Source organism: Pyxicephalus adspersus, chromosome 1, assembly GCF_032062135.1.
Source record: "Pyxicephalus adspersus chromosome 1, UCB_Pads_2.0, whole genome shotgun sequence".
Lineage (NCBI taxonomy): Eukaryota > Metazoa > Chordata > Amphibia > Anura > Pyxicephalidae > Pyxicephalus > Pyxicephalus adspersus.
The window spans coordinates 35,261,854-35,283,969 of NC_092858.1; the positions used below are offsets into that span (position 1 = coordinate 35,261,854).

Consider the following 22,116-nt stretch of genomic DNA (forward strand, 5'->3'; position numbering starts at 1 on the left):
AATTGTGACAATGAATTACCAACTCCTGCATTTTTGTAAGAAAATAAATTAAATATGGATAATCACATAATGCCTAAAATAACTGCAAATGAAAAAAAAATTCATTTCATTTGGTTATATTTTAGCATTGGGGCATTATCTGCTAAATGTGTCTTGGAACTGGTATTCAAAGAGAATGTTAGGTGGATTGTGACCTCATTTTTCACTATGCTACAAAGGTACCTAATCAATAACTGGAAAACAAGTGTATAAAGAATTTTCTGCTGTGACAGCTCATACTGAATCTTGCAATGAAACAGTAGAACAAGAAAGCTGTTCCTCAATTACTGACTTTGCCCATGACAAGGAAGAGTCCCTGTTGTACAACAAATCTATTGACTGCTAGGTAACTGGCCCTTCCCTGGAGGCTCAGTACCTGCATCCTGTCTAATAATAGAAATACATTATAGAAGTATTTAATTATTGTGCTTAAAGCTGATCATTGTATTACAATATCAATGGGCCTCCAGCTTCTATACAGCTAGAAACCTACATTAAATAAAAGGATAAAATATATGTTGGGGCTTTTAAGAGCTACAATCCAAAACATACAGCAAAATTATGAAATTAACAGTATTATGTAAGGCTGTAAACATGTCCATTTTCTGCAACTCCTTCAATCTTTATAAATGGAACTCAATAAAAACACAACCTACATCAAAATGCAAAGAACTGTTATATAGTAGACATCCTATTGTAAAATATTCTCCAACAAAAAAGTGCACATTCCTGCAAGATTCTCAGCTCTTCCATTATCCCACGTGGAGGAGGAGTGATGTATGTAACCAGAATAGTGGAACAGGTGGGACATGGAGCTGGTGGTTGGACTAACACATAGTGGAACTTGTTGACTTGTTTCAACCCAAGATCAATTTACCGTGAACCTGTTATTTTAAACCAAAATCTTACCTAAGAACAGCAACCCAAAGTTTGATCTTACTTATTAGGAAAAATAACGTCCTTAATAAAACACGAGGATAAAAGTTGGGGAGCTCAGCCATTAGGTCATGACACAAGATTAGTCAACTAATATAGATAATGATAGCATTTAATTCAATACAGATTTACTTTATATGCGTGTTCCATGATGAAACACTAAGAATTTACAAGATGGAAAATACACTTAGCAAAATGAAGACCATGAGAAACTTGTATGGGAGCGAGTCATTGTCTGTTTATATAGTTTTATCTTACTAATTAGTTTGTGTTTTGTACATCCAGCCAAGGACCCCAACGCTATTACTAAGCCACAAAAGCAGTTTTACATGTGCAAGTGATTTTCCTGTCAAGCCAACAGATTAGGAAATCTGGTACAAAGACTTAAACTGAGGCTCAATGGCAGCTGGTATGATGCATACTGCACTGTACAATCCTTGGGAATATCCAAAACTGTATTTTAATGGCAATTGGGCTGAAAAATATTTTCAGCAACTCCCATGAAAATCTGAAAACCAGTAACTGGGCCTTGATGTCTTATGCCTTTATATCACTTTATGTCTGCCATGATAGGTGTAGCAGATACGGCTTTGAAAAGTTCTGGACGAAAAAAAAGACTACCGCTTTATCCTGTATGAACTGTTCTGTGTAATGTGAATAGCCAGTCATGTGCCTATTTCATATCTAAAAGAACCTCTATGTAAATGAATTCACATCAGTCTGTTTATGCATCTATATACCATGAATCAGAATCACCAAGAATCATCCTCTATAGCAGGGGTCGGCAAAGTTTTATGGCCACTAGGCCATTTATAGGGTGGGCACTAGGCTGGATCCGCCCTGATGGCTCTGCCCATCAACAGGGAACGCCCCCTAAAGTGAAATCCCTCACCTCCGTATGCATTGCGGAGGAGAGGGATTTACCTTCAGTGAGCTTTCCCCATTTACCGTTGGCCGCAGTAAATAGGGGAGCAACTGCAAGGGGGCGGCACCAGAGCTCTGGTAGTTCCTAATGCTCCCTGGCCGATGCGCCGCTCTACAATGTATAGTTCTACAATATACATTTTTTATTTTGCTTCACTCCTCTTCCCTGCTCCACACCCCAGCCAAATTTCCATTACACAATGATTGGGATCTGCTATAGAAATATTTTCAGTCTCCATCTGTACTGTATTGCCTTGGTCTGTGGTAATTCCTTTCTTCATTTGGCACAATAGAAGCAATATAGCAAAGGGAAGCAATGAGCAGGCCATGGACAGGCAACATTTGCCTTTTAAAAGGTATTTTGTATATTTTAATCTGGTTGCTCAAAATTTCCTTAATGCACATAATGACTAGCCAATAAATGGCACACCTGTGGATGTGTTCTTCATAATAAAGGTAGAAGATCTATCTCTTGTGCTTATCTGAATAATGATGACCAGGCTGACTGCCAAGTAACTCCTCCACCTAGTCCATATGTTGAGAGGACACTGGAGAAGTGAGAGAATGAACACACGCCTGCATTTACAGGAACATTTGCTGTAAACATTCATTGCTAAATTTGGAAAATCTAGCAGGAATCATTTCTGGATGCCTCTGAATGAATCAGATAAAGATATTTGAGAATTGAAGTTCTGAAGTCAGAATGACTGACTCAGTGGGGAATAATTCTTTATCTGTACAAAAGACTTAAGCTTCACAAGCCAAAGCTGCACAAGCTTCTTTATTTTTTGTTAACAAGCATTTACTCCAAGTGAACAAGTAACCAAACAAACAAATTGTGGGAAACAGTTCAGTCCCAAGAGATGCAGTTCTTCCAATTTACTTTCTAGAATTAAGACACAGGAAGCAAGATCTTAGCCTAAACTCAGTTTGTTTTCTATTGGCAATTATGAAGCACGATAAGGGAATAGGGGTAATTGAATTTTCACATTAATGTTCTAAGTTTGACCCAACTGATCCAATTCCAAAATTGTCTCAAGCTTAGTTTGCATATTAGAAAAAGTCATCATGCAAAACTTTACTCTCTGCAAATCTCGAAATACAGGTAGTCCCCGGCCGAGTTACATACGAGATAGGGACTGTAGGTTTGTTCCTAAGTTGAATCTGTATGTAAGTCGGAACAGGTACATTATTTTTATAAATGTAGTTAGGACAGATGTTTGTCTCAACATATTATTAGGCAGTGTGGTGTTAGTTACTGTATAAATCCTCACCGTGAGTTAATCACAAGCACAGCAAAAAAAAAAAAAGTGTTATGGAGCCTAGACATTCATTAACTTCTGGAGCCAGCTGTGCTTTGATATGCAAAAAAAAAAAATCCCCCTTCCCCCTATCAAGCTTCTGTCCTGCACACGAGCGAGCAGGAAAGCCCCGTTCCTATCTAGGAGTCGTCCATATGTCGGATGTCCTTAACTCTGGGACTACCTGTACTTTTCTAGTACCATCCACCTACAACCAGAGTCTTCAATATAGCCATGGTATGGGCTGTGGTCCTTCTTAACCGCCACTGACTCTTCCCAAACTGGCAGTCAAGTTAAAAGGTGGTTTGTGCAACACTGCACTAAACATAAGATGCTAGTCTAGGGAGTTTTTCATGAGTCTAGAGCGTGTACAACCTGGATTCACATGAAGTGGAGTATATCATGGGGCAGCAAGGCAGGTCATAGTTTAGCACTCAGGGCTTTGCAGTCCTGAGTCCCAGGTTCAAATCTCGGCCAGGACATTATCTGCATGGAGTTTGCAGGTTTTTCCTGTGTTTTCATGGGTTGCCCCTGAGTACTCTGGTTTCCTCCCACATTCCAAAAACATGCAGTTAGATTATTTGCTTCCCCCCAAATTGACCTTAGACTGTGTTAATTATATGGTGGAACATTAGACTGTGAGTCCCATTGAGACACAGCAAGTGACAAGACTTCAGACTTTGTGAAGCACTGTATATTATATCGGCGCTATATAAATACTGGATAATAATAATAATATGATGATGATGATGATGATGAAGGTGACTCAGATGGCATCTCTAGAATGTGATGAGGCTGAATGGTTATTAAGGTTTTTTCTTAGATGGGGGGTAGCTGCATGACTTTTAATAGATGGTGAAAGATCAGAACCAAATCCTAATCCATCCAGCTGCATACCTAGATGAAATCTCTCAAACTTGCACTATGAAACCTTTGCAATGCTCCATAGTACAATGCAGAGAAAAGAGACATACAGACCTCTACAATGCACGTTGCTCATTTTATCTACAACAGATCGATCCAATGAATCACCTGTGCCAGTCCCCTTCGGATGTTTATACCTTTACATCTTTGCTTATACCGCTGGGCATAAATATTGGTCCAAACTCCTCTGGATTTCCTTATTGGAAGTATGCAGCTGTGGATGGGAAATAAACAAAAGCTCTCCCAGGGGTCCCCCCTCCCATTTTACTTCCCCCCTAATCTCTGGCTGGGTGCGGGGAGCTAAAATATCATTTGAAACAGCCCAGCTGTTAAGACAGCTGTTCCAAAGGCAGGACGGTTAACTAGAGCTAGCAAAGGCGGATTAGATGTGAATCAGTCAGACAGAGATACGAGTCTGCCACAATTAATTTGCATTGTATGTACAGGCTATTTCTAAGCAGGGTACACATACAATTCTTGGCAGGCGCACAAGTCCAAATCACCACTTACATATAATTAAATACGTTTTCAATAAAGCAAAGCACTATGGAAAAAAAAAGGTCCCCATAATAAAGAACAACTCTGTGAGCACAATTGGTGCGCCTCCACAGAAAGTCAAATAAATATAGGACTATAACTAAGAAGAATTAAACTCTTTTCCTAGGGTGAAGCTAGAACGTACTTTTACCCTTCATTAGCTGTGCTATGCAGCAAATGAAGTAGAACTATAGACTACAAGGGTGTCAGGAACTAAATTGCACAAAATGTACTCTCCTAATACAGTGAAAGCAGATAAAAGTGCATTTAACCAAGACTTTTCTTAAAGAAATATTCATTCCAGACATGTCTTGTAATGTCACTATAATAAAATCAGTGTTCCTCCCAGGCCCTTTTAGCCAGGCGCACCACCTGGCACTTTTTAATAACCACTTGGCTGTTTTTGGGTGGTTACTGAAGAGTTGGGTTACAATACAGGGGCTGCGACCCACCTACAATTTCGTCCCACCCACTTAAAAAAATTCTGTGTTGAACATTGAAAACATTATGTTTTGGTATTGGGTTAATACTTGTAAGAACAGCATTTATTATATGACTTTTAATTCACACTGTCACTGTAACTGCCAAAAAAATAATTACCTGGACTTGGGCGCCATTCACAACTGTTTGTCCTAGCATCTGACAATAATGCATAATATGTCATTTATAACATATGCCTTTATGACATGGGAACCCCTTGAAGTCTTCAGGGAACCCCTAATATAATTTTATCGGCAGCTCACAGTATATTAGTGTGGTGATCAGTGAAAAAAATGCCTGGACATCAGAAATGACAGCTGGAAGAATCTCTTACAGATAGCCAAAAAGATCATTGGTGTCAGTTAAAGACCTGAGAGGCACACATGATTGATGACCTGAGAGGCACACATTGATCATGGAACCCCTTCTGGTTGAGAAACTCTGATCTACCATGTAAAGAAGCCCATTCAAACGCTGGCCTGCCATTGCACTAAGATAGACATAAACTCAGACATGCTTCTTTTTTCCAACACAGCGACCCACACTGGACAGTAACAATACATTAGTGTGCATTGTGGTGGGCTGCAAAGCATGTCCCATTGACAATAAGGTCCCATTGACAATAGTATAACTTTTTTTGATGAGACTGGCTTCAAAGCTCTTTTGAGTTGTTCAAAATATGTAAAAATTAAAATGTGCACACTTAGGGTATAGGTGCACCTTAAAGCAGAGATGAAGTCTCATGGCAGGAAGGCTTTGTTGAAAAAAAATTTGCATGTCTCTTCAAGATAAAAGCTCCCCTTCTGCTAGCAAGGTATGTGACTTGAAAATGAACACTAAGCCACACATTCAGTATACATTCTTAAGCTCCGTACACACATCAGGGCAGGTATCGGATAAAAATCTGGCGTGTGTACAGTGCTCGTCGCCCGAACCACCGTCCTGGCGGATCCATGGAAAGATCCTTTCCAACAACAATTATTGCATGTGTGTACATAGCCTAAAGCTGCGTACACATTTCTAATAATTATCGTTGAAAACGAACAACGAATGACCGGCCGAAAATCATTCACAAAAAAGGGGACCAACGTTGCCAACGAAGGATTGTCGTTGGAAATGAAGGACCGTCATGGCAGATCTGATTGGCCGATGATTGTTTGCTATCTATTGTGTGTACGGTCGTTCATCGATCGTGCATATTTCTGCAATACACTTTCTCCTTTACATGTCACTCCCTGCATCAATCAAACGATTGTATCTAGCGTGTGGACACTATTAGTGGATTTTATTTGAACGATCGTATCGTTACAACATGTACAGAATTGTGCACAATACGATCGTTCAAATATAATCGTGCATAATTGTTGAATGGTTGTAATCGTTCGTTTTCTAACGATAAATATTGGAAGTGTGTACCTAGCTTTAGAGTTACATTATCCTGGGTTAGCCAATCAAGATGTACAAAAATGCCAACCTGAAAGAAGACTGAGAAAGATAAAGACACTGGCAAAGGGGTGGCATCACTGAAAAAGAAGTAAGTACGTCAAACCTTCCAAAGTTCCCTTTTAATTTGTTTGTTGCTTACTTCAATTCAATTTGAAACTACATGTCCCTGCAATATTACTGAACAATCTCTCTTCAGAACAAAGAACTTTTTCACCCTGTAGAATGAAGAAAAATGAATAATTGTTTGGCAGGATGAACAAGTAATTAATACAAGTCACAATGGTGACTCAGAAGAACAGATGACATTGTATATATATATACATATATATATAAACACATTTTTTTTTTGCCTACATAAACACTGTAAATGTACTGCTCCGACATGAGTTGCTAATCTGTTTCACAGTAGAGACAGTGGAGGGGGGGGGTCACAATAGATTGATTTATATGTAGTTTAGACTGTTCACTTAAAGTTAATTATCATTGTGCAAAGGATCATTCACATAGCTTAGTGAATGAAGTGAGGCTCTGCTGATTTCACTATTGAATTGAATTTTGAATTGAATTTTCACTATTTTAATAAAATAATTCATGCCTTACAGATTAATAAATATTTCACTTTCAGACAAAAATATCTTTAGTAAATAAACCCCAAAATCTGATGGTATCAGGCAAATAAATGCTGCTAGATTGTATATCACCCATTCAGACATTGCAAATGAAATCTCATTTTCTTAGACATAGTTTTAAGAATATTATTCACTATATTAAAAGAAAAGCTAAGCAAGAAATAAAGAAAGCTGCATGGAAAGGCTTTCTGACAGGTTTGTCTAAGAACATCTGCAGAAATAACTCCCTTGGTAAATACATTTATAATATGAACAAGTTCCAAAGTTCAGCACTTTCTAGGAGTGATTGGAATCACTTACCTCTGAGTTAAAGCGGATCTGACACACATTGCAGGAAATAACTGGTCGTTTTGTCTTGATGAGTGGAACTCCAAAGTTAGGGCTCATCACAGGTTTGTGGACGGGGTCCATCTGTGTGGATACAGCACAAGAAGTACTTAGTCAAACGCAGCAAAAAGTACAAATCGTAGCGGTGAGAGCACAACTAGAGATGCAAACTCTGTGTTCCATTCATTGTCTCCCAGTGCTGAAGCACGAGTGATGCTGAGGCTGTTCTCAGGAAGCTAATATAAACACAGGTGTCTATCCCGTACAGGTTACAGATGTGAAGGACAGATGCAGCCTGAGATACATGGGATTCTGCACTGCCTGCTATTCAATGACTTCAGCTGCCCAGGATGTTCTATAGAAAGTCACTACAAGAAGAATGCTTTATTTAGCTGTGTGCAATGAATGTTTGATTATCCCACCCTTCCCCAAGGGGAATCCACCCTATTCACTCATACATGAACTAACAGGACTGAGACTGAAAGGCAAAGATAAGCCAAAAACTGTCTCACTTTGTAAATTTCGTGCAATGCTTAATTATAAAGATGTCCTAACTTTATGTGCAGTGATTTTTGTAGAAAACTTAGCAGACTACTCAAGACAAAATCAACTTGTGCCCAATACCTGCAGTCTGAGAACAACTCCAACATCCTTTAGCTGTTACTGGATGGTAGGACATTCTGGAACTAGTAGTTCCCCTGTAGATAACAATCACATACCAAATTTTGGTTTATGTACATAGCAGACTCATAATACTTAGTAATCACCTCCATGATGCTTGTATGCTGGAATGCAAATGCAAGACCTCTGGGTATATTGTGTACTTTCCTCTGACATTACAAGTGAAAAAAGTGATAATTTGCCATTACCTGGTAATATAGCAATTCTGGCATTTGTCAACTGGACTGCTGTTTTTAATTAATGAAAGCACGTATCTGCATTATATGTTCAGTACAGCAATTTCTCCTATTCTCTTATCTCTTAGTTTTATTTAATCAGAAATGGTGCAAATACAGAAAAATACCCGTTGGTGTGCAAGAAATTCAGTGAGCAATTTTCCATCATGAACAAACAATGGTGCCTTTTCCTGTAGTGAAATCCTAAGCATTGTTGTCAGCTCTGACTCCCCTGGTGAACTACAGAACACTCTTCTCTTATGTTCTGTAGATTAGCAAAGGGTGAGGTGCTCTGTAGTGCAGCAAAGAAGGGTAATCAGAAAAAAAGGATATAACAAAAGCAGAACCTTTGGTTACAAGAAGACACTTTGTTAGAGAAGCCTCCAAGATATAGCATAAAGATTGTTTTAAATTAGGGGTCCACAGCTTGGTAGGGGACTGTGCCGAAAGGGGCTGCAGCATCCCTTTGCTGGCTGCAGTTTTTGCGGTATCAGAAAGGATCTGTGTCCCCTCACCTGTCATTTTGTTCAGCCAATCGCATAGGCCAGCCTAAACGAAATAACGTGGGAAAGAATTCTGCTTATGTGACTGGCTGAACAATGACAAGAGAGAGGACACTGATTCTTCCTGCCACTGCTGCCACAAGGAAGGATGCTCTTTATATATTATGTGTAATATAATTTATACATTGAATCCTCTCCATTCCATGGAAAAAATGTCTTGTAATAAACTGGTTCTTGGTGAAAAAAGGTTGGGGACTGCTGCTTTAAATCAAAGCCAGAAGTTAAGTATTAAAATGTTTAACAGCTCACATATTGTTGGCACAAACCAAGACGAAAAAAATGTTTATCACAACAAAAATAACTTTTGCTTTACCACACACATCATACCTTTCTATCTGAAATTGATATAAAACATTTTTTTTAAATTACTATAGTCAGCTTATATTTTTAGTTACAATGGTAAAATTTACCAAATGGCTTTGGAATTTTCAATTTCCACATAAAGCCTGCTGTTATGACTTTAAATTAAATCACAGCAAAGTTATAGCTGTAAGATATTTCAGAGTGTACTTTGCTGTGGAACTTTCCTGACTTTCAAAGCAGATCACAGGCAGACTCTGCTTATGCATTGATGATGACTTGGTGAAGTGAGGTCCAGCAGGGAGATATACATGCTTCTGCTTTCTCCAGCTTCAAGATATCACTGCATGCAAGATCACAAAACCAGCTCTACTAAAAGCAACAAGACACAGACACAGAAGCTTCTTGTATTGGCCAAAGAATGTTAACTCTTCCCCCGCTTCCTCCTTCTTCACTGATATTCCCAAAAACTTCCAAATAAAATAACATGATATTTCTAAGTGTTTAAACATGATTAAGGCAGAACTACAGACAGAGAGGAGACAGAAAACTCAATATATCTGTTTTTAATGCAGGTACCTAAATTTGCCCCTAGATCTGGCTTTTGGCATCCTCTGTACAGCAGCAATCAATTCCAGAACGCAAAACCAATGAGGTTCCTGTAAAGGATAGAGCAAAGTCCTCATGAGTGTGCCACTGTTCCTTCACTGCTCTGGAATTGCTCGCAAAGGTTGTGCTCACTGGCATGGCTAGGCTTAGGACATTTTCATAACAAACTGTAAATTTGCTCTAGAAGTCCTTACTGACCTTTCTAGGTGTTTGCAATATAGAGTAATTCTTAATCAAAGTACTGCCAGCTTAATTTTAGCAGCCTAGCGGATCCCCTCCCAGCAGTCTTCTAATCTCTTATATAAACACAAATAGCAGAGAGCAGAATGCTGGGACCTGGTTTAATCAAGTTCAGGGCTTCTGCTGTAAAATTTGGGGATGAATTGTTTTATAGTGCCTGCATCTACAAAGGTCAGTGAAGACTTGTTTTAAAGCCTATTTAATGCTCATTAAGAATACTGTATACAAATATTTAAAAGCCCATCACCCAAATACAGCACTTCTTTGTAGCTCATTTGTGTGATTATATTTACATACAAAATTCCTTCTACAGTTACAGTTACGTTGAATAGATTGTCTATCTTCTAAAACAACGGTCGCCAACTGGTGGTCCACGGCTGTCCCCCGTATGGACACAACCCACTCACTTTCCCATTACAGACTCAGACCTGCTTGCTAAACATCCTGGGGGGGAAGTAGCACAACTTTTGTTGGGTCCACAGCCCCGTTCCCCCCGGAATTTAGCAAGCAGGTCTGAGCCTGTGATGGGAGAGTGGGCAGGTTCTGGCATGATGATGTCACTCTGTGGTAAGTGTCTTCCACTTTGAGTTACACACGACTCCCCACGCATGCACAGTCTGAGTTCAGTGAATTTAGTATTCCATGAGGTCGGAAAGGTTGGCAAATACTGTTCTAAAGACTTTTCTATGTTACAATGCTCACATAAGGCCAGATCCAAAGCCCACAGATTATAGGGAACACCTCCAACCTGAACTAAAAAGAATCTTCAGAGATTCAAAAAATGAAACCTCCTGCCGCCAAAAAATAAATTTACTCTGCAGGTCTCCTAAATGTTTGGCCCTTATCATTAAACTAAAACACAACACAGCAACGTGGCAATCAAACGATCTTTTACTGCAAACTTCCAGATGTACTTCAATTTTACAATTTTTTTGTTACAGATCAACCCCCAGCGGATATAAAAAATTAATTCCATTTAATCCAGTTATATGTTTTAAAAATAAATCCAGCACGTGCATACCCCTATGGGCCGGAACAATTCTACAGTTCACTTTACTTTGTTGGCAACAAGTTTCCTAATACCTAGGATACAAAATACATTTTTCTCTTTGCAAAGTGAATTTTCACTTAGTTTTGAAAACAAGGTAGCTGTACTGACTTTTATAATTAAAGTATTGGCAAGCAAGAACCTTTTTTTCTAATTTTCCTTGCACATGCTTCCTCGTTATGCTTCCTTACGTTTGGCAAAAATAGGTTACACCTAATACTAATTTTCTTTTCAGCCACATAGATTGGTTACTCTCATAAAATGAATATTAACAACCATATGCAGTATAATTCCTACAGGTATTACACCATGATGTTGGAAAATGAAACTTTTTATAATGTAATCCAAAAACAGCAAATTAATATGAAACACCCCGGAGGGCACCAACTGAGAAGTGCAATATTATCATCACAACATGGCGTTGGCATGACATGGCTGCAAACCAGTGAATTCAATGGAAGGGTAAAACTGGTTTATGGGATTAATTGTGAAAGTTGGATTTTTCCATGTGTTTAATACAAATCCAGCTGGGATGTCCATTACACTAATCCTTCCAGGGTCCCTTGAGACCAATACACCTCTGGGCTGACCAAAGCTGCACTGATAAAGGAATCCTAGAGAAGCAGCTTGGATATCTGGCATCAAGTTGGAATACTAAATTGTATTATTTCATCCTACAAGGAAATGCCCCTGAACAATTGAGTACTTCTAAAGGCAACTTCTCATTTTGATACAAAATTCTACTGTAGTTAGCTAGGGGTAATGTCAACAACATTTTTTTTTCCTGAACTACATTCAGTTAGGTTAATTGGCTTCTCCCCAAAAATTGACCTTAGACTGCATTAAAGACATGACTATGGTGGGGACATTGTTAGCCCCTCTGAGGGATTGCTAGTGACATGACTATGGACTTTGTATGTACAGCGCTGCCTAATATGTCAGCGCTATATAAATACTGTATAATAATATTAATAACTAGTTTTTGTTTCTGAAAAGGTTATATGCAATAACTATATATATAATTATATTTATAATATTTATAATCACATTTGCATTTTTAAACCTTTTGAAATGCAGTATTTCCTAACAATTATTGGGTTCCTATGTGATCACACAGGCCAAGTAATAAAATCCAATGAGATTTATCTCCTCATAACAGATTTTCAGTACCACAATTTAGCAATCAATCAATCTCCCATGAAGATTGTGTTTTTGCGTAGAAAAAAATATTAGCGGTTAAAGCCTACCTAAACTCAGAATTTTCACTTTACATAAAAGGGTAGACAATCTTTTTATGTAAGGTAAAAATGATGTTTATTTTTTTTTTTTTTTTAAGTACAATACTCTTTTTTTTTTTTAAAAATAGGGTGAAGCCCGGCCCCCTTAATTCTCGATCGCTTGAATGGGAGCGCAAAGTCTCCCGGAATACCTATGGGGATCTCTTGCATGCGCAGTGAGATCTGCAAGTTTTTTCCCCAAAATGCGTCACCCGATCTCACGCCTGCATCGGGTGACGTAGGAAGAAGAACCCGGAAGCAGTAGAGAAAATGGCGGCACCTGGGACGCCAGCCTGAAGATGGATACCAGGACAATGTGGAACCCGATGGAAGAATCCTCCGGACCATGTATTTTTTTGTTTTGGGCACTTTTGAGTTTATTTCCTCTTTAATCTCCTCTCTTTCCCTCCAGAGACTTAAAAGGGAGTGGATTTAGGGTGAGCAATCACTTAATCTTATAAAGAAGAAAAGAAATATTAACAAAGAAGCACTAAACAAATCTAAAGTACATAGATGTGCTTTACAAATGAGCTTTGCGATGCACCTCTTTCTGGACTTTCCGGACCATTGCAGACCAAAAGAAGTGAATGACAGTTCTGTTACCAAAAAAAAGCCAGGTCATGTAACCTAAGTGAAGCTTTAATGGCTGCACAGCATACCCTGATTTTATGGATGGAATGGGTTGTAGGAAGTGGTGCACAGAGCAGTTTGGGATCTATAAATACTATTATCAATATACTCCTAAATATCTGTTACTACGTAACGCTCTGCCCGTGGCACCTAGTGTTGCACACTGGGCCTGATTTATTTAAAACAACAGGAAAAGATAATCCATCATGGGAGAAGCTGGGTGATGTAGGAAACATGGAATGAGTTTCCTAAACATTATTTCTAAATTGTTAGCAAACATTTTCAATCCTGCACCAGATCCATTCTAGGTTTGCTGGATCACCATGGTTCTCCCATGATCGTCTCTCCTATTCAGCCTCGAAGAGCTCCAAACCTCACCTCCCATAACCCAACTGGACACAGGGGTGGGCATAATGGAGTCATTACTTGGTTGTCCATTGTTCCAGGTCTCAGCAGCAATAATTCTGTTTGATCATGCTCACCCTTAGCCAGTTTTACTGTGCACTTTCTAAAGAATGCTAATTTACTGATTTTGTGCATTTGGTGAATAATAACGAAAAGGAATTTAATAAAATAGTGCTGGTGAAAGTTTTTATATGATTTATGAGGGTCCTGGAGGCTTTTAGTCGCACCTGGAATTGGTCTAGAACAATTGATCTAACTGGCTTTTTCCATCCCGCTTTTTTGATGTCTCAGCAGATATTGGCCAGAACAATGTTTTCTGCTTTAATCCAAGAGTCAAAGATCCAAAAATTCAAAAGACAAGATCCAAAAAAAAACTGATCTAGCAGATTAATGTCCTGTGTACAAACTGTTTTATCTCCATCTGGTCTGTAAACAATCTGTTCTCATTTACAAATTCACCCCCAAAATTCAGCAACTGATTATCAATTTTGTACCCAACAAAGACACCATAAATGTAACGATTAAAATAATTATATGCAGTAACAGCAACCATATGCTTTCCCAGTGCAAAACCACACAGAATAAAAAGCCATCAACCCACTGCTAAATAAGCAATTGCTTTACCAAACCACAGCGGAGACACTTAGCAGAACTTAAAAGACTGGTAAACACATAAATATTTGTTACAAACAGCCTTAACCCTTCCACGTCCTATAAAAGTTATACTTCCACTAGAAAAGATAATCTGCATTTCATTGAACTAAAAGCAACTTACACAGATAGTCCACTTTAATAGATCAGTGCAAAGGAAAACATTATAGAAAAATATGGTAAAAGAGTCAAAATCCTCTGATATTTGGTTGGTCCACCTTTAGCTTTGATTTTGGCACACATTTACCATGGTATTATTTTCATAAGCAATGCAACAACTATTCGTTCCTTCCAAAGTTGCAATAAATGTTCTACAAGGTATTGTATTGATGATGGGAATATGAGATTGCTGTGAAAATTCTTCTCCAGCACATCCCAAAGAATTCTTAATGGGGTTAAGGATCGGTAATTTTTGTTATTCACAATATTCAGACAGTCAGCTGACCTCATTTTTCGCCATATATCGTTGCTGAACCTAACTCTGACTAACTGAAGCTACCCCAAATCATAACCTGCACCCACAGTCTTACAATTCCTAATCTCCCTTTTATTCCTAATAGCTGGTACCATTTATGTTCATGCACCACTAAGATGTTAGCCATTAGATGACACAATTATGTAAATTCTGTCACTTGCTTTTTTCCACTACTCCGTGACATGTTCTTTTAAGATGCGTACACACTTCCAATAATTATCGTTGGAAACGAACAGCGAACGACTGATCGGCCCAAAATCGTTCTCAAAAAAGATATCAAATGACACCGACAAATGAAGATTGTCGTTGGAAATGAATGACCATCACGGCGGATCTGATTGGCCGACGATCGTTCACTATCTATCGTGTGTACGGTCGTTCAGTGATCGTGAATGTTTCTGCAATACACTTTCTCCTTTACATACACTCCCTGCATCCTTCAAACAATTGTATCTAGCGTGTGTACACTATTGGTGGAATATATTTGAACGATCGTATTGTTACAGCATGTACAGAATTTTGCACAATACGATTGTTCAAATACAATCGTGCATAATCGTTGATCGGTCATAATGGTTCGTTTTCTAATGATAATTATTGGAAGTGTGTACCTAGCTTTACACTGATCAGTCCTTTGCTACTGCTTTTAAAAAGTAAAATGTCACAACTGTCCTAGTAGGTGATCAGAAATGCCTTCCACCAGTATGCAGCAGACAGATGACATTCATTATTCTCTTGGAATACTCCTCCCAAACATATTCAGCGTCCCTTGATGGATTCTCTTCATGGTGGATTTAAGGGAAAATGTACTGTTGCTGTATATTTGACATCTCAGTTTTGTATTTTTGCATACCGATACGTCCACTTTAAGTGAAAGAAAGATATGAAAGGTATGATGTACCATTTTTACTGTCCAGTTTCCTAGTATCCAGTGGCATCGCTAATAAATTAATAACAATGAAATTTAAAGAAATATTTCACAATGATATTTTTTCAAAAACAAAGTAGCCGTTATTTGCAGCTGAATCCAAACAGATTGGAAAGTTACAGACACCTGGCTGAAAATAAAAATTCTTATCATTGTATGCAGCTTTGGAAACTGAGCTTTGTATGAGATGTATGGCACAAATACAAAAAATAATGCAGCTTACAGGTATGAAAACTAAAAAGTTTTTGAGGGCTACAATGTTTTTGTATTTTGCAGCATGGTCACCATGAAGTGTATCTGAAAAAGGAGACAAGAGGTGCATTGTGCTGTCAATAATGCCAGCTTGCAATGCCACCTACCATGCCCCTGCTCAATTCATCAAACGCACTTTAATGCCACTGCAATACAATTATGACTCTGCTATTTGGGATCACAGCGTTAGTGCCGCTCACCAACCTTACCCCGCTGTTCATTTGTTTAATCCAAAAATAAAGCACAGCTTCCATGCTCCGTTCAGCTTTTCATTTTCACATAATAGAAGCAGAGTATTATTCTGTGCAAGCCACCAATGAATGCTGCAAGTTTGGAAATAAAGTGATAGCATTCATTGGCTAATTTAACAGATGGAAAATGTAAGCTTTCAAAACACATTAGGATTTCTCATCAAGTATGACCCAATACTGGAGCCGAGAACCACAAGAATTAAATACATTTCTTATCCTTCTGACACACAGTATTGGTAAAAGCTGTTGTAACATTTTTTTTGTGGGCTGTGATTATGACTCAGGAGGTTTTCTGAAGAATTGACTCCATGATTTGCAGATATGAACCCCAGAAACTCTTTACACCTAATGCTGGCCCGCAGACGGCATCAGATGATCCAGCTGCCCACAAGAAGCCTTCCAGCAAGTATTTTCTACAGACCCACCAAGCCTATGGAGAGAAGACAAGCCCAAAGAGGCCTTCTAAAGAGTCCTACAGATGTGATTGTCTCAAGTTAAAATTGGAATGATAATACTAACCAATCACATGCCATCTTTTATCAGTTTAGAGCAGTCAAACAACAAAATCGTTTCTCCTTGATTGCAAAATTGTATGCATTGCTCCTTGCCTTATTTAAAAATACCTTTTCTTTAAAAACTTCCAACTCAAAGTGGCTCAGAGGTTATCAGCGCTGGGTCCCAGGTTCTTATCTCGGCCAGAACACTATCTGCATGGAGTTTGCAGGTTCTCCCCAAGTTTGTGTGGGTTTCCTCCAGGTTTCCTCCCACATTCCAAAAACATTCAGTTAGGTTAATTGGCTTCCCCCCAAGATTAAACTTAGACTGTATAAAAAACATATGACCATGGCTGGGATATTAGACTGTGAGCCCCTTTGAAGTACAGCTAGTGCCATGACTATGGATTGGGTACAGCACTGCATAATATGTTGGTGCTATTTAAATACTGTGTAATACTATTAATTTATACAACTATATTGCAGCTCAGATGTGGTGCCTGCATTCATTTTCTAAGAATCCAATGGAAAAAGAGTAACTTTCTTGTTTTTAAATTGGCTGGAGAGATGTGGATAAGGGATATTTCCTGCATATGTCTCTAATGGAAAAACCTTGAGGAATCCTAGTGCCCCTGGTAAACAAGGGACAAGCACCCATGCATCCACATGATCTAAAAGAAAATGGATTTATCAGACTAGGATATCTCCTTCCATTGCCCCACAGTCCACTTGGTCCAGTTGCCTATTGTAGAGGTTTATGGTGGTGAACATGGGTCAATGTCAATGTGGGTGTCCAGATTTGTGTTGCACAACAAGCTGTTAGGCACTTGTGTTCTGACACCTTTCTCATATGTAATTAATGTATATTACCTTTTGTTTTGGATGAGTTGGAAAGGCAAGGAAGTGGCCAATTGACCTATGACTGCTTACCAACAAACATGTACGGCCTAAAGTAAGGAGTTGTGTGGCCTTACATGTGTAACAGATAGAAAATCATAGAGTTTATTTAAGCAGTTTAAAATCCCCATATAGATACAAACCAGTATTTATACAAGGTTGAGAGCTTTTTGTTTTTTTTCCCAAAGACAGCTTTTATGATATTTATAAAAATACCAACGCGTTTCACAGTAACAACCCGCTACGTCAGGGGAATGTCAAAATCAGAACACAGCTTGTTCAACCTTCAGCTTTAGTGGAGGGTAAAAATAGCTAACAAACCATCTGGGGTGAATGTTCTACAGCCAATAATATCTGTGCTTTAAGGGCACCCAGTATATATACCAACAAAAGGTAACCAACATGATTCAACATCAAAGAAAAATTAGGACCAATAAATGAATGTCAAATGAGTACCAGTTCTATATATTTGGGGTTCTCATACCTCTAATAGTAAAACACATATTTAGAACTGGTACTCTTTGTCAATGAAACATAAAATGAGGGGCAATCCATGCTTTTTGAGGCGTTCCCAGAATAAGAGATGTTGTTGTTAACATACTTTTGTGTTTAAGGCACAGACAGCAAGAAAATAATCTGCCAAGATTTTAACCCTTCCCTAAAAGTTTTTCCTATGCACCAAAGTTTGTGACACAACTCTTCTATCAGATGATCTATCAATGAGCATTGGGTATCATGGCCTTTTAACCAATTCACAAATTGTTCTATCTTAAATTCCTATTGGTAGTTGCCAGGAACATCCCATAAGATCTGGCAATTTGGAGATATATTGATCAAGTAATTTAGCAAACAGAATCTGTCACTGAGAACCGCTGAGACCTTTACCCTTGCCTATTTATTTTGCTTCTAACACAACACCTTTAGGATCTGACTGTTCACTTCCCTGTCTGATATACCCCACCCCTCATATACCCCACCCCTGGAGGTAACATTGTAATGAGATGATGTTACTTCACCTGCCAATGGTTTTAATGTTTTTACTGATTGGTGTATATTCAGTAGGGACTTTTTCATTTCTACACCTTTTTTTTTCACTTTTTTCACGGAACACTAATAAAAGGTTTTTTTGTTGCTTATTTTACCCCTGAATGGTATTCCTAGCAATGAATGCGTAATGAAGCATACTGCTGCATCATAATATATTTATAACCTTCTATTAACCGCTTATAAGGCTCACCTGGCAGGATGCCTCTTTTCACACTTATTTGAATGTGGGAGTAAGTAACATAGGTATAGCCACAGGGGGCTTTCACAAGAGGTGTCAGCAAAGTGTACAGATAGGTAGGGAACAAAGAAAGTACTGAGGCTGGTAAAGAATGTGAACCCGTGCTTGGTCCCTTATATACTCACCTCTCCTTTCCTCCTACCAACCTCGTTTCAGCATTTCAATCACAAAGTGTAAGCTCCAAGGAGAACCCAATCCTGTTCTTATGTAATAGGTTTAATAGATTCTAGTCTATTAAAATAGAATGACATTCACCGCAATAGTAGAATTCACCAGCAGTCTAAGCTTGCTCAATAAACAGGGAATATCCATTAAAAATTATCAATAATTTAAGATTTCCCAACATGCTGAGATTTATAAATCTACTGTAACTGCTAGATTGATAAATGTTACACAATGCATTTTCTGCTTTACACCTAAATACATTTCCGTGGTTGATATACCTAGAGAGATCACTTATTATATCACTTAGAGAGATCACTTATTATATCACGTAGAGAGATCACTTATTATATCGCGTAGAGAGATCACTTATTATATCGCGTAGAGAGATCACTTATTATATCGCGTAGAGAGATCACTTATTATATCACGTAGAGAGATCACTTATTATATCACGTACAGAGATCACTTATTATATCACGTAGAGAGATCTCTTATTATATCGCGTAGAGAGATCACCTATTATATTGTGTAGAGAGATCACTTATTATATCACTTAGGGAGATCACTATTACTATTGAAGAACTGCAGTACTGTGACTGATTGTAATAACATGTATTATTTTCCTGGGATTTTGTGTGGCACTTTAGGGACCTGTTGTGGAGTGAAAATGTGCATTACATTGTGTGTTACTATACATAGCAGCTTTTTCTGGTCTTAAACACATGTGACCTTTATTTTTAGCAGCACAGGTGAGGAGCGTTGCACTGTAAGATGTGTTAAATGGCCCCACAATGCACATATAACAGGTGTCTTGTCATGTGTTGTATTTTCACAACATAAAAGTGTGAATGACAGGACTTATCCAAACTGTCCACATCTGCTGAATGTCAAGGCTGCTTATTACAAAGAATGGATGTCATCTTTAAAATGAAACCACATTGTTTGATATGAGTCCCAGTGTGTTTGTCTTCTGGCAATGACCTGAATAAATGCGAAAATGTGATGTCTTTATTATTACACCAACAGTTATGTTCCATTAGTTTTAGAAACTAAAATTTAGGATCACAAAACAAAAAAAGAAAATGTCTGTGCCAATATTTACATCTAAATTGGTAACACTCAACAATACCAATATTTACCAAAATGTACTCTGCATCTAAAAAAAATAAATATTGGAATGTTAAGTTGTACTCCTTTAGAAAAGCTTCACTTCTTTGCATTGCATTAGTTGTGAGCAGCAAAAATGATCACAATCAGTAGTGTGGTAGCATTCTGTTTGAATGGAATACAATTTTATAAATGCATCACAGTGCACAAATAATGGCATTGCAGTGTTTAAGACAGGGACATGTCCTGTTTTTGTACATTGAATGTCTATTCAAACTCAACTGGCTGCCTTAATGTAAAGCATAGCAACACGTTATTATTGCATGTTACCAGGATGTGCAAAGTTTGCACTGCATGAAGGCCCCGGACCCTACTCCGCCAACCCCCTCGGGTCTGTACTGCACAAGGACTAACTGCTGGCTAGGTTACTGTGCATAGGTGAATAGGAAGCTCTGTGTGACTGCACCTCCAACTGATTACGTGACTGCTGCCAAAGGTTGGGGTATGGCTCCATTTCATGCATGTCCTAACTGGAAATGGGATGGCACCTTTCCTACTTAACATGTTTATGTTGTACAGACGATAGGTTTTTATTACAGTAATGGAATGTCCTCATAAAAAGTGTATTCCAAAACCTCCACAGGTGCTCCATTTAATGCACTCCCATCTCATCCGTGCATCTTCAGCAACTCTAACACTTGAAACTATTACACCCCAAGAAAAGAAATCTAGAAGCAAGCATAGATTACCAGTGTACATATTTATCTATCCTAATCTTGCCAAATTTTACAAATCAATAGAGAAGTTGTTATTTTAACGAATAGTTTCATGTTGCACAATGTGTTTACACTACGCAGGAATGAAAAGCATCTGCACGGAGTCTGCAGAGGGTGGTCAGTTCTCTCTTCTAGGAACACCTACTTGTTATGGTAGGATCTTTCCATATAACATATTCTTCATTTTATATCAAGGGGAAACAGCATGATGAGGTCAGGGATTTCCGCTAATCATGTTAAAGAGAACCTGTCAGTGTCAGATACTGCAATTACCTAAATGGAAGCAAAGCTGATTGCAAGGTGCGTCACTGTGCATTACTCAAAACCCCAAGCACTAAAACCCTTGCAGGAAGCAGTGGAAATCTCTACCCATTTTTAACAGAAGGTATTTTCACCTGGCAAAAGTTACACAGGGAAAATTTGGGATCTGTAATGTTTTTAGCTTTGAATATAACAAGTGCCTCCACGGATTGCCTTATGGAATGAAGGTGACCTTATGTATCAAATGTCTGGTATGACTTGGTCACCTTTTGTAAAGGTTTAAATAAACCTAAATATTATTGACATTTTTTTCAGACATTGTTATCTATAGTCAGAGAATGATGGCGGCCTCATATGGCCAATAAATCATGAATTGGATGTAATGGGCATTCTGTGGATGATCTTGTCTAAATCTGATTTCCCCAGATTATTACTGTTGTTTCCTGGTGTTCACTTATCAAATTTTGGTTAAAATTGCATGTTTATTCCACATTTTCTCCATGCAGCAATCAGTTTGATTGGCAATATCCATCCGATATCTACAGCTAAGCAAAGTTAAAGGAATGAGCTGCTAACCCTACACGTGACGTTCCCGGAATACCCAAGTGCTTTCACTTGTTAGATTATCCCAAATACTAGAGTATTTCCCTTATTACTCTGGTGCCACAAACTGGTTAATGATACTTGACTGTAAATGAATAAACACACACAGACAAGTATGCAGAACAAAATCCCTGTGGAGACTCCAAACAAAAGCTGAATAAACAGTATGCAGAAAACAAGAGAAATGTTCCGCAACAGATTATAAAGCAGATTTCAGAGGAGACAGGGAGATAAACTGCAAGGAAAAGTGGAGGCAGAGACAGAAAAAAGGCAGCAGAAGGTGAAAAGAGAAAGAGAGGCGGCATGAACAGATGGGGGAGAAAGAATGGATAGAGGAGGAAGAGGACATGGTGACATCCTTACCCTGCAGAGATGGGATCCTTCATCTCACAGCAACCTCTATGCTCATATCATGCTGAGGAGGATGAGGATGATGGTGAGGAGGATGAGGATGATGGTG

The 22,116-nt window shown here is 38.4% G+C and overlaps 1 protein-coding gene and 1 long non-coding RNA gene across 2 annotated transcripts in view; one reads left to right on the forward strand and one right to left on the reverse strand.

The window, feature by feature from the left end:
* The window catches only part of ZNF385A (zinc finger protein 385A), a gene marked incomplete in the record, with an annotated part of 148,473 nt that overhangs the window by 43,298 nt on the left and 83,059 nt on the right, over positions 1–22,116 (reverse strand). The window contains 1 exon segment of the mRNA XM_072406335.1: positions 7,517–7,627. Within this exon segment, the coding sequence (XP_072262436.1) occupies positions 7,517–7,627 (111 nt within the window).
* LOC140327133 (uncharacterized) overlaps positions 21,743–22,116 on the forward strand; it is a 19,528-nt gene continuing 19,154 nt past the window's right edge. The window contains exon 1 of the long non-coding RNA XR_011919990.1: positions 21,743–22,092. This is a non-coding gene — a long non-coding RNA (uncharacterized lncRNA). The remainder of the gene's footprint in view (positions 22,093–22,116) is intronic.